Source organism: Strix uralensis, chromosome 7 (assembly GCF_047716275.1).
Source record: "Strix uralensis isolate ZFMK-TIS-50842 chromosome 7, bStrUra1, whole genome shotgun sequence".
Classification (NCBI taxonomy): domain Eukaryota; kingdom Metazoa; phylum Chordata; class Aves; order Strigiformes; family Strigidae; genus Strix; species Strix uralensis.
The window spans coordinates 37,266,254-37,279,156 of NC_133978.1; the positions used below are offsets into that span (position 1 = coordinate 37,266,254).

A 12,903-nucleotide genomic window follows, 5' to 3' on the forward strand; every position below is an offset into this window, starting at 1 on the left:
ACTACTCAGCCCTGCTGGCTCCAGGCTTTTAATTGTCAAAAGAGTTCAAGGTTTGGAAAGTTATTGGCATCAAGTAATACTGGATATTCCTAACTAGCATTGTGTCATTATTTGGCATGATTTTTGCTGGGATACTTCCCAAATCTGTGACATAATCAGAGGGTTCTCTACATTACACCATATAGTCAGATGCTCATGTTAATGTAATACGTTACCATGTTTAATACCATTTGCTATTACTTACACTTAATCAACTCTGGAACCAGTTAAACCATATAGGAAAAGCAATTTCAGAGGCTTTCAACTGACAGTTTTCTGCACACAACTTGACCTAAAATTACAATCTGAAGTTTGTAAGATACAGTCTACATACACAATTGCCTCTAAACAAACATCCATAACTCCCCATGACCCTGTGGGAACTGAAAATTCATATGAAAACAGGAAAAAAAAAAAAAAGCACAAAAATAACTTGTGTAGAACTGTCTTAACTAGAAAAACTGTCAGAGTTTCCCCTTCTGGCCAGCCTTAATTTACTGCTTCAGCAATTTTATGCCCAGCCTCCATGATTATTACAAGCTTTCAGCAACAGAGAAATGGCTGAGTTTTCTAACACCGATCCCCCTTTTAGGTTAAAGTCCCAATGCAGTATCTCTTGCAAGACTCACAGCAAATTCAACACAGGTATCTTAGAGTACACATTCCCATACATGTCTTTTCAAAGTAAACTAACAATTACACCCTTTAACTCATCAAAATCAAATGCAAAAAGGAAGTAAAATGATTAAAGTACGCAGAACTCCAAAATGCAGGTTGTGACTTGCAAAAGTCACTTTTGGACTTCTGGTTTCATATCTCACAGGGCCCAAGCGTCAGAAAATGCTGAGTATTCACCCAGGGAAAATCAGGGCTCCTTTGGGTGTCATCAGCTAGGTACCCAGCACCCCAAATCCCTAGTCACTTTTGAAAAACCTCATTATTTACTTTTCTGCCTCTCTATAGGAAAGGAATAGACATTTAAATAAATTACATAATCCTTATTACCATTCCATTCATTCATGCAGGTCACTATAATTTACTGCCAGGAAAAATAAACTTCTGCATAATATTCCTCAATGTAAGACATTCAAAAGGCTCAAAAGGGGAGAGGAGGTGAGAGGGCTTCTGATAAATATTTGCTCAAGTGGCTGCATTATCCATGAACACATTTGCTAGAAAAAATGGGTGAAGAAATTCACGTCAACATGAAACATGCCAGATTGTGACTGAGGTGGTAACAAGGAAAAGAGAAGGGAAAGGGAATTTTTAACCAGTTTTGTTTCGGCAAGGAAAACTCCCAGTATTGCAAAATTGGCTTTTTCGTCCCGTGTAGCCTACTAAAAAACAGTTTTAAGCAAAACCAAAGTTGAGTCAATAGAGGCTCCCTAAAGGATTAAGACAAAATACCCAAACCCCAAAAAAACTCAAAAAATCCCACAACTCATCACCTCCTTACACTCATCCTGGGCCAGGCTCTGTAAACCAAGCCTCATCCCTGGCGAGCCCAGGCGAGCAGCCCACACTCTCTGACGAGGTGGTCAGCAGAGGACACAGGCACGCAGAACACAATTTACCACCATCTCTGGCAGCCGTTGCTGCTGCACTCTCCATAAACTTTGTTTAAACAAGTGTTCAAACAAAAATGGCTTTGCCAGTCCCTCGGTTCACCTCAACAATACCCACAGCTCACTCTACCAAGGATGACAAGATATTGCCAAGGCTATAAAAATCCTCACTGCTTTCAGTGCTGACTACATAAAACCAAGGAGAGGGGAGTTGGGTGGTTCACAAACTGGCTTTGAAGATTTAAATGTATGGGGGCTGGTGGTAGGGCTTAGTCTGACAGCATCCCCATCATAAAATTGTCTTTCTGCTCCTCTGCTCCACAAAGGCTACCTCTCACTGGCATTTTCACAGGGAATGTTTTCATTTCTTGCTGCCTGAGAAGCTCGTACTTGTTTTCTTTTGGATTTGGTGGTTTTCACAGATTTAAGCGATCTCAGACAAAATAAGGCACTACTTCTTAAGACCATCCAAAACAATGTGAGTGATGCATTTTTATTCATGTAAAAAACAATCAAGAAATAGGGAAATAAAAGATTTGTCACAGCTTTGGTCATATAAACCCAAAATCATAGTAAGATTCTCCACAGAAGATAAGTTGGGCTGCCAGTCACCAGCCAAAAATAGCTTACAATAATCAAATTCATTTTTGCTTTCAATATTGATCGATCAAAAGTTTTATCCACAGAGCTTGTGATGCTCAGATCACCGCACAAGCCTGGAGAGAGCAAAGCCCATTCAAGACATGCTTCAGAAACTGCAGCTCAGATCCCCAGAGGTACTACCAGCAGGTCCATACTGTAACAGCCAAACTGATTACTTTTGGACAGCAATGCCTTCAGAGTCAATAAAACCACTCACACCCACCCCGGCTAATCAGCAAGAGCAGGGATGAATAGAACTGGTTCCTGAGATCTCAAGCCCTAATTAAGCTAAGCACTTAAATAAGTACGTGTAAGCCTTATTAAAGTCAACAGGATTTTGGTATTATTAAGTTAACATTATTAAGTATGCGCTTAATAGTCCTGCTGAATCACAGCTTTGCTACTACCAAGAATTCACACAGCTTTTTACAATTTGTCCTCAGGTAAAAAACACTTCTTCACAGTTTTTGTCATCTGCATTTCAGGGAGTGCTCAGAGCCCACACAACAGGCTACAGTTGGACCTCTGTTATACTGTTAGGAATGCAAAGTACCCTTCCTGAAGTTCCAGATCTGCACTAGCTTTGCCAAAAATCAATATCTATCTTTTCATTAAAAAGATAATCATTTCACCTATAATAATAGCAATCTAAAGGTTCACTTAACAGTTTCCATAACTGCAGTTATTAAAATGTGTGTTAGTACAATTGTACAAGTAATAATTAAATTGTAATACTAATGATTAAAATTGCATCAGTATTATTTGGTCATCACTGTAAGCTTGCCAGTGTATCACAGCAACAAGAATTCACCTTCACATGTGGATATTACACCTTTGCCTAGGTATCAGTACATTAGTCCTACAGGCATGAGTGAGACAGATGAATATATAAAATCACATAGCAATTGGTTACGTAGTGAAATCTTATCTTTAGACTACAGTAAAATCATCTTCAAAATTAATACAAAATGTATCAGGTTAGTTTTAAATGTAATAGAGAAACTCATTAATTAAAAGCATTGTCTTTTTTTAGAGTTTTACTTACCAACAACATCGAGATGGTACGTGTGATTGATGGATCCGTACTGGTTTTCCACTATGCACGTATAATTTCCTTTGTCAGACGGGACCACGCTCTCCATGATTAGACTCCAGTGCTGGTTGCGGACCTGGTGGGTTGTAACCAGAGAGGCTGAGAAGTTCACTAGCATATTTTCACCCTCTCCCCCTCCAAAAGAACTGTTTCCCGAATAGTTAACCTTTCGTAATCCATGTTTAAAAGCCTCTTCTGTGCTCGTTTGACAGTTCTGGACACTGAAATACTTTATTTATGCCTGATCCAGTAGAGCATAGCTGCAGCAGTGAAAGCTTTCACGCTTTCTGCTATAAATGTACCTTGTCCCCGATCTGAGCACTGCAGACGTCGGTGCACACTCCGTCCTACCAGGCTGATGAGGATGGCACCAATTAGCAGCAATTGTCTTACCAGGCTTTACCTCTCAATCCACTCTAAAGCAAATTCACAACCTCAGGATATTTCCCATCTGTCTCCAAACAATCATCTGACAATATTAACTACCCACCAGCAATACGGGATGGATATGATCCCCTAACATCTAAGTCTCTGTCTTTCTCTAATAGCTCAATTACACAGCCTGTGTTTTGGAGAAACAAAGTACCCAAGGGCAATGTTTGGGGTCCCTCCCATAGACACGCAGAGCGGCCACACCTCTCACTGCTCTGGGGTACCAGAAGAAAGAAATGAAGATGCTGCCTCATGAAAAATGCCTGAAGAAAATCCTCATGGAAACAGAGCGTAAGGATATACATTTATTACACACAATCCTTCTCGGATAGAATATATTAAAGGTGCTGATTCTGTTCCCATTTGAACTCAAAAGGAGCATTGGCACTGGTCTTGCAGAAAATAGGATCCAGCCCAATACTGGAAGGATATAGAGTCATCCGGTACACATATGTATTTCCTGCATCATAAGTTGGCTCCCAAAATGACCTTTTGCTGGCTGTCCACTAATCCCTTGTTTTAGCATTACATTTTTGACAAAGCGCTCAAAGATCTTAACATTATGTAGCTGTAATGTACAGCTTTTAAACTGCAAAGTACGTATTTTAACAAATGGAATAAAAATACAATCTGGTACAGTCATTTTAATCAGCCAAATGGAAAGTAATAATTCAGTGCAGTACACCAAAAAAATTTATGGACCATTCAGTGACACTTCCAGTAACTATACATTCTTAAAAGATCATTACAACTACAGGTCTGAAATCCTGCTTTGTGGCTGACTATTGCATAGGTCCTTATCCAGCAGGAAAAGGCTGCGCAGGGCTGCGTCCCCAGTGCCAAGAGCTTAGCCCTCACACTTGCTGGAGGTAAAAGCACCTTCAGATCAAAGCCTGGAAGAACTGTCGTCTTTGTAAGGGGCTCCTGGCTTTCCTAGTCCCCCCACCTAGTAATTAGCTCATTAGCTAGATACTACTATTATTGTCCAGTCATGGGCTAATATTAGCTAATGACTGGCTATGTGGGCTTTGAAAAACAAAGAAAATGTAGATAAGACTCCAGCAGCAGGTGAAGGGCATGGATGCTAACCTAATGTCACAGAAATGTGTGACATGACCTCAGAATCTACAGCCCAAACTTACAGCTCCTCTCCCCAGCCCCCCTTCTTGATGGTATACATCAAAACTATATATTGATTTTTTTTTTTTCCACACTATGAAGAGTTAAGTTTATAAAGCTAGAAAGAGTTGATCGGTGTTATTTTTTTGTCTCATTATTCTGCTAAGCAACCTTGAAAGACGAAGTTTGGCTCAGGAAGAATTACCATCATAAACCATTAGTAAATAACAAATACAACAGCTACATATTTTGAATATTTTACTTCTTTACAAGCTATTTTGAGGGACACTTGGTCACAGTGACCTGAACTTTTTGACATTAGAAGTTACATCACACTTCTCAGAATCAGAGCAAGTTTTTTTAACCAATTTGAATGCAAAACAGGAAGAACAGATCATGGTTCCACAAAAGTTAAAACAAAATAAAAATTGGTAACAAGCTGTAAGTAATTAATTTGATAGGAAAACACAAGAAACTGTTTAGCATTCAATAAGAAAACATAACTAACTTACAGCCACAAGTGGATATACTGGATAGCAATATTAAAAAGAATTTGTGTAATTTCCCTTCTTGTAACTCCAATGAGAAGAGATAATATCTTTATAATAAAACAACAGCTTAAGCCTCTTCAGTTTAAGCTAAACAACTGCTGTAGAGGCCCAAAGCATTTATGACACATCGTCACACAACTGGATTTATGTCATGGATCTGGATTCAACTAGATTCAGCTTGTCAGCTTAGTGCTTTCTGGTTACAAGTGCAGCACTGCAAAGTCCAGAAAAACTCCCCTTTGCTGGGGATGATTCATCTTCTCCCATCGAAGACTCCCAAATTGAACCTTTCATTCTCAGACACATGATGATCCTGCCACATCCCTGCAACACCCTGGTCCTACAGACTTTGTTAATGTGGTCTTTTTAAGTAAGGTGTCATCGCTCCCTAGTCTCAATAAAACCTGTCTTTGGGCAGCAAAACTGGTGCCATTACTGACAATCAGCACCAAAATCACACCAGTTTATGTAAAAGCTACTTTCAGAAAAGGTTCAAAGCAGTGCTTCCACAGTACACAGGTCTTACAGCAGCCTTCAGTGTACAGATGAACTACAAATGCAATATTCATTTTCAAGGGAGAGGAAAAAAAAAAAAAAACCCAGAACCAAAAAACAAGCCCACCCTCATGACTGAAGTTGCAAATAGATAGTCTCTTTGGTAATGCCATTAGTTCCCTTCTGGTTGCTCACTACGGCCCTTCTAACTTAAGACACCAGAGCTATAGGTCTCCAAATATTCCCTAATAAATTTCCCTGGGTAATACCAACTAGGTCCATTTAAGCTGTTTAAATAGATGACTTGAGCTCGTCTGGCAGACGAAACATATTAGGGAGCTCATGTGAACTAATCCACTAGGAAAAAACACGAGGGCAGCAACAAGCCACTGAAAGCAGGAGCATCTTCACCAGGCATACAGAGTCCAGAAAAGGACAAGTGTCCACAGCCAGAGATTTATCAGTTGTAGGAAACTCTTCCAGCTCTCCAACCTAACTAGCTCCTGGCCAGCTATTATCCTGTTATTTCTACTATTTTGTTTCCTAAAGCCCTACTTCATATTGAGTTCTTTCAAAATCCCAAAGAATACCCACAGAGTTTCATTTGCTCCATCACCTGGTTTTCGGGGTACCCCCCTTTCAATTTGTCATTGTCTTTTCTTGACATAGAGAAATTCTGAGAAAATTCCCAGTATCCTGAATCACAACTTGACCCTTCAGATACTTTGTCGACACAGTTTAATAATTGCTTTTGCCCTCCTTTTTTATTATTATTGCTTTGCAATACCTATTTTCATGTTTTAGCTGTGCTTCACACCCAAAAATGGTACTTTATAATCTCAATCTTTTTCTGACCAGGTATGGACACTTCTAGCAAATTACTGAGATTTTTTTTGGCCATTTTCTCCATCAAATTTTTAAACCAATTCTTCCAAACAGTCTCTCCAAACAATTCAATTTTTAAACTAAATTATCAATATCAAATGCATACAACTGTACCCTTAAGATATAGCTTGGAGGTGGGAAAACGAAACTGGAACCAAAATGCCAAGAAATATTGGTCAGAAATCTAGGAAAGGGCAAATAGTGTTTCATAGAAACATTCTGCTTTTGGAGCATCATATAAAAAATTGTGGACAGTTCTGTTTAATTTTAAAATGCATGTCTTCAGTGAACAGACACATCATGAAAAGTTAGCACTTAGGAAAAAATGGTAAAAAGGGGTCAATTTTAAATGAATTTCAAAAGAAAAAAGGATTAGAAACCAAAATATGATTCCCCACAAAATCAGCACAGTTCAGACATATACTGGTACTGCTCAGGCAGAGAGAACAAGTGCAGAACATCCATACAAAAGCCATAGGGTTTTACAGTTCCTATAGAGTCAGAACTCTTTCTTTACTCTGTATGTACCCGTCTGAATTTAAATGTGTATAAGACGATTGCAGTGATGAAGCTTATCAAAATGCATATGTGAAAACACACACCCGTTAATACTTAAACAGTAACAACTGATAGAAGTACATTTGCTTTCTGGGTGGTGTTAAGAAAAGTAAAGGCTCCTGTGGTGTCTCAGAGGATTTAGATTATTCAATCAAAGAAATTATAAAATGTCTTTAAATGCAAAAGCAAGAGCTATCACCACTTCGGAGACAGATAAAGACTAAAAAGGATTTAGACATTCAATAACTGATCCTTTTCTCCTTGCGGTAGGAACTTTGTGCATACCTTGAAAAATCCTAAAAAGGTTCGATTTTTAAATTCACCACCCAGAATTAGTCATGGTGGAGGAATTTCACTCTGGAAGCTATCTTGGCCAGCACGTACACCCTTCTGCCAGCCTGCCTGAGTGCAAATTGACTCAAAACATTCCCTAGTCAGAGGGACAAAGTGCTACAGGTCACAACCTGATTGCGATAAAGAGAATACAAAGAAGCGATTTCTTAGCTCAAGGCAGCAGGAGAGAGGTGGCTGGAGGATTAACTGGAAAGCTTCACATCTTCCTTCCCTTCACTTTGTTCTTAAATAAAGTCTTCAAGGAATGATGGCCTCTTCCGAAAGGGACGGATGGAGTTATCTCAACTGGTGACAGCAGATATGGCCAAGTTTGGTTCCAGCTATTCTAGTCGCTCAAAGCATTATGAAGGTCTCCAGCAGAAATGGAGAAACATATAGCAACACCCAGATTCAAGACAAACTAGCATACAAGAATTGTCATGAGTTGCCGTGATATCTGGCTGAACAGAGACCAATATGGGAAGACTCAGTCCTTTCTGAGGATTCCTTCATTACAAGTTTGTCAGTATAGAGATGTCAAGAAAATACAATTCTCTAATTTCAGAATAATTTTCAATAAGCCCACAGTGACCTCATCCTGCCCCTCTAACAAGAAGAGGACACAGCCTCCAGAGCTTGTGGAGGTCTCATTCTTTAGTACCCATTCAACGAAAACAAGCTTCCATCTTAAAAAGATGGTTACTCAAAACACTGACAGAATCTAGAATATACATAGATTTGGTAAGCAGAATGACAATGATAAGTAAATGCTATCAGATCATTTAAAATCTGATGCATTTCTGATCAACAAGAAAGTCTAAAATCCACAGCTGTGTCCCCTCTTTTTTTCCTTTAGACTAAAGAGATGTAAGAAGTTAGGATTTAGAATTATAGGTATATACTTCACTTATCCAGCTGGCTTAGAAACAGGCATCTGTGGTTTCTTCCCAGAGTACATACATACCTAGGAAATTGTATACATTTAATATACATGAGCAAAAATTTAATTTGTGCCACTTAATGGGCACAAGTCTAAATGAGCTCACCCAGATCCCTAACACAGGCTGGAAACAGCAGCACGGAGCTCCACATGAGCTGATTTACCCCACCAAAATCACCCTCCCAAACCAGAGATCAGGTATCTCCATCCTGCCTTGCAAGACACACATTTTCCTTCACAGTTTTCAAGAGTGATATCTGCATTTCCCCTTCATGAGATGTAAAGTGTTCAAATAACATCTCAGTTAGTACCGAAACAGTTACTATTATTTTCCAAGACAGGATTAGTTTGGGGATTTTTTTTAATTGGCTTATATTTGCTTTTAAAAAAGCACTGAGAAAGGTGAAAATCACTGAATTGTAGCCAATTCGTTAATGCTCTATAGCTTTATGAAAGGCAGAAGGTGTTGCCAGGTGTACACTCATAAGCAACAGTAATTTATGGTGTAAGCAAACATAGATGGAAAAGTCTACTTAGATAATTAGCGTTCATGCGGGGAGATTTTTCTGGGCTTCGCTCTCTGCTAACACAAATGTTGGAAAAATTGACACTTTCTACCGTAAATCTAGCTGGAGAGGAAAGGAGACTACGGCTTGTCCTCCTCTGCACTGGAAAACAATTTTTTTTGTACCGAGCAGGATCTAAGTCAACAGCACATGAAGCAATATACACCCTGGCTCCATCAGGGCATCGCAAAACGCAGCACCCCGAAAATACTGCCATCACTGGGGTAAGGCAGTGGCACAGTCTCAGGTGAGGCAGCCCCCAGGACTTGGTCTTGAGCTTACTGCAGCATCTGCAAAAAGTCAGTTAACTTCTGCCTTAATTACCATCACTAATTGCTCTGAGCTCCTCAGCATAAGTTCTAGGCTGGGGCTTACAACCGTGACACAAGGCGACTTAACTTGGAAACTTCTCATCTTTGGAGACAAGTTGCTGAGGTGTCGGGCATGTGAGGAAGCCACTGACAGAAGGTCAGCAGAAGAGGTTAACGTAGCTCAGAAATGTGGGGCAGGATGGCAAGGGTAGCGCTTGAACAGCAACTTGCCATCAAAGTCACGCACTCTCATTCCCTGCGAGGAGAGGGATAAGATGACCGAATCCTGACTTCTGACCTGACCTAGGCAGATACCGGGAGGTTAAAGGTCCATGCACAATCCACAGAGCTAGATGGCCTCCCTAAAACTCTCTCTTAATCAGTAACCACCAATTTAGAATGAAACATCTAATCTCAAGCTGTTTAAAATTCAAACAAACCCTTGTAAGTAATTGCTGTTACTTTCCCTCAAATTCTGCTTCCCATTTCAGTTTCACAGACCATAAACTCTATAGAAAATAATAACTTTTGACTTTCAACCCTTCCTTTATTAAACTGCCTACAATCACCAGAGTGGATGGTCACGTTTTTAACAATGCAGCTGAAAATGAATAGAGAAAAATAGTCGTACTCTGATTTGCAAAGTCAGCCTTCAGTTTTCCAAATAAGTCTCTATAAATAATCCTTAGCTGCACTGCTATGCTACAAGCTTGAATATGGGGGGGGGGGGGGGGGAACAGAATTAGTGCTCAGTGACCATCAAAGAAACCACCCACCCTTCCACAGAAGAAAACAGTTACTTTTTTTTGCTTCTACAGTTGATCCAAGGCCATTAAAAGATTTTCTGTTGACTTCAAGTTTGGGTTTTTTTACAGCCTTGGTCAAGAACATAAACTGCAAAATCACAGCATGAGATCTTACCTTGTATCCACCAATACGATGCTCTTGTTTAAACTCTTTCCCATTTTTCAGCCATCGCATGGTTGGCGTTGGGTTTCCCATCGCCGGACAACGAAACTTGACGGTGTTCGCTGCCGGCACCGCATGTAGCCTTTTCTCCATTTTGTCCGTATGTGTCCAATAGGGTGCCCCTGTATCAAAGAAATACATCCAGAAATATCAGTACTCAGAAACAGAGTTCCCTTTCCAGTCCCTTCCATTGATGTAAAGCGCTGCACATACTGGTTTTAAGCGTAGTTTAGAAAGAGTAGATGGCTGGAAATCACATGTCTCAAGTGTTGACCAGAGCTTTCCAAATGGCTCAGTCTGCAGCTTTGAGTATATAATTTATGACAAAATTCCAATAATTAACCACAGATATCCTTTGTTTTGTGTATGTCAAGTAAGATAGAGGGACCAAGTTTTCAGCAGAGTCAAATGACCAGACGCTTTGGGCCTCAAGTTGAGTTACTGTGAGTGCTCAGCAAACTTTGAATTCTTGGAGCTCAGCTGTGAAGCCAGACAGACCAAGTCAGAAGACCTGTTGGAAGCATCAGCCTTAACCTTTCCCCATCTGTTAGAAGGGGAATAAACATACCTACCTGCCTGGCAGCACGCTAAAACTGACAGCATACAACAGCAAGGGGAACTGTGCTGTTACTGTCATAGAAACCACTAAAATATATTTACAAATACTTCTGAAACCTTAACCAAAGAGGTTTCAAGCAAAAGTCAGCAATAGCATTTATCATTTTGCAGGGATTTCCCACTCTCATGAGCCTGGCGAAGCCCAAGTGTTCAGTGAGGTCCAGCACCATGGCACAAAACGAGAGCATCTCTCCCAGCCTGTTTTTACTGAAGTGATCACTTTTACCAGCTCCTGGCAAGGCTCTCCTGGCTCTCACTCCTTGCCATGCCCTGGCCCAGCCTGTGCCCACACGAGGAGCATGAGGAGCACATGGAAAACCCCTCTCTCATCCAGGTTCTCAATCATTTGTCATGCAGCAGTACAGGAAACACAGCAGAACAAACCAAGAAGTAAAACCCTCCAAGAAGTAAATTTGGATAGATAGATCCATGTACAAGGTTATCCCATGCTCTGGATCCACGCACCACTTTGGCTACATTGCACAGCGTCTTCATGGCATCGCTTCAGTTGTCTCACCATAACAGTTTTTAAAAAGTTAAAGATTCAAGATCTGTTTAATAGTAGGAAACGTTAATTTCTTTTACAATGGAGTTTTCCTGAAGCAAATCAGATTAGTGTGGAATTTTTAGGACTAGAGGGGTCCAGAAAAATAACTTTATTTCTCTCAGCCCTGTTTCATTTCCTTCATTAGCAGCCTAACACTCCACTATAAATAAACTCTTCCGTTCCTCAAATATTTATAGCAGTTCTTACAATCACTGCAAACTCAGAAATCCTGCTACCCCCCTCTAAATAAAAATACAGCTGGATAGAAAATACAGGAATAAGTCCTTTAACAACGTCTCTCTCAGTATAAAGAAAACATTCTAAAAGCAAGTCTTATAATGATGCTAAGAACGATAAGTGATTTTTTTTTTTTGCCTGAAGTGGCAATTAGTGTTAAAATTAATGAAGTAGAAAAGCAAAGCAAATTTGTCCATGTAATCAAAATAGAAAATCAGGTAACTATTGAAAATTTAACTGCAACAGTAAGAAGTTGTTACACAGACTCAAGTGAATTAGGGATGCAAGGAAAATCACTGTTAACATTATTTGCTAAAACCAGGGTCACATTAAAACAACAGAGGACTTTAAACAAAGCCAACCAAAGGAATTAACTACTACACGCAAAAACCAAATTACATTACAAGTATGCCAAGCAACGGTGGAATTACACGTTGGTACTGATATATTAAAAGGGTATTTTCTCTGAAACTGCTAAACATCTTCCACAAGGCAATGTATAGTGACCACTATTGGGCTTTACGCACAGTTCCCACAGAGTGAACTGTGGCAGGTCCAAGCCAATCAACCATCCAAACCAGTTATACTGGTATCTCAGACAGAGCAGAGTGCCGAGATTTGACCCCAAACAGGCAATGCCAACTTTGCAGCCAGCATGGTCACTTCTCATCGTGTCCATCACACACACCTTCTCACACAAACAGAGCACAAAAAGCTTGGATGCAGTGGCTGGCACGCGCAACCTCCGAACCACAGGCTCTACAGCTCGCCCACAGCGATGCTGCTCTGCAGCACACAGGTGGGATGGACCAAGCTCTGGAGAAGCTCCCATCAAGGACGGTCCAAGCTCTGGAGAAGCTCCCATCAGGGTACACCCCCAGACCAGGGCATCTGAGCTAGTCAGGATCCAACTACCAACAGTTCCCCAAGCAAGCCTGCTTCATGCAGCCAGGTTTCAACTGCATTACAGTGCAGCTCATCCTCTGGTTTTCTTGCATATAAA

The 12,903-nt window shown here is 40.3% G+C and overlaps 1 protein-coding gene across 6 annotated transcripts in view; it reads right to left on the reverse strand.

Annotated features, from left to right (window-relative positions):
* The window catches only part of FGFR2 (fibroblast growth factor receptor 2), an 87,217-nt gene that overhangs the window by 47,887 nt on the left and 26,427 nt on the right, over positions 1–12,903 (reverse strand). For all 6 annotated transcript variants that reach the window (XM_074875443.1, XM_074875445.1, XM_074875444.1 and 3 more), the window contains 2 exons: positions 10,451–10,620; positions 3,292–3,415 (listed from right to left, as the gene is read on the reverse strand). In XM_074875443.1, the coding sequence (XP_074731544.1) occupies positions 3,292–3,415; positions 10,451–10,620 (294 nt within the window). The remainder of the gene's footprint in view (positions 1–3,291; positions 3,416–10,450; positions 10,621–12,903) is intronic.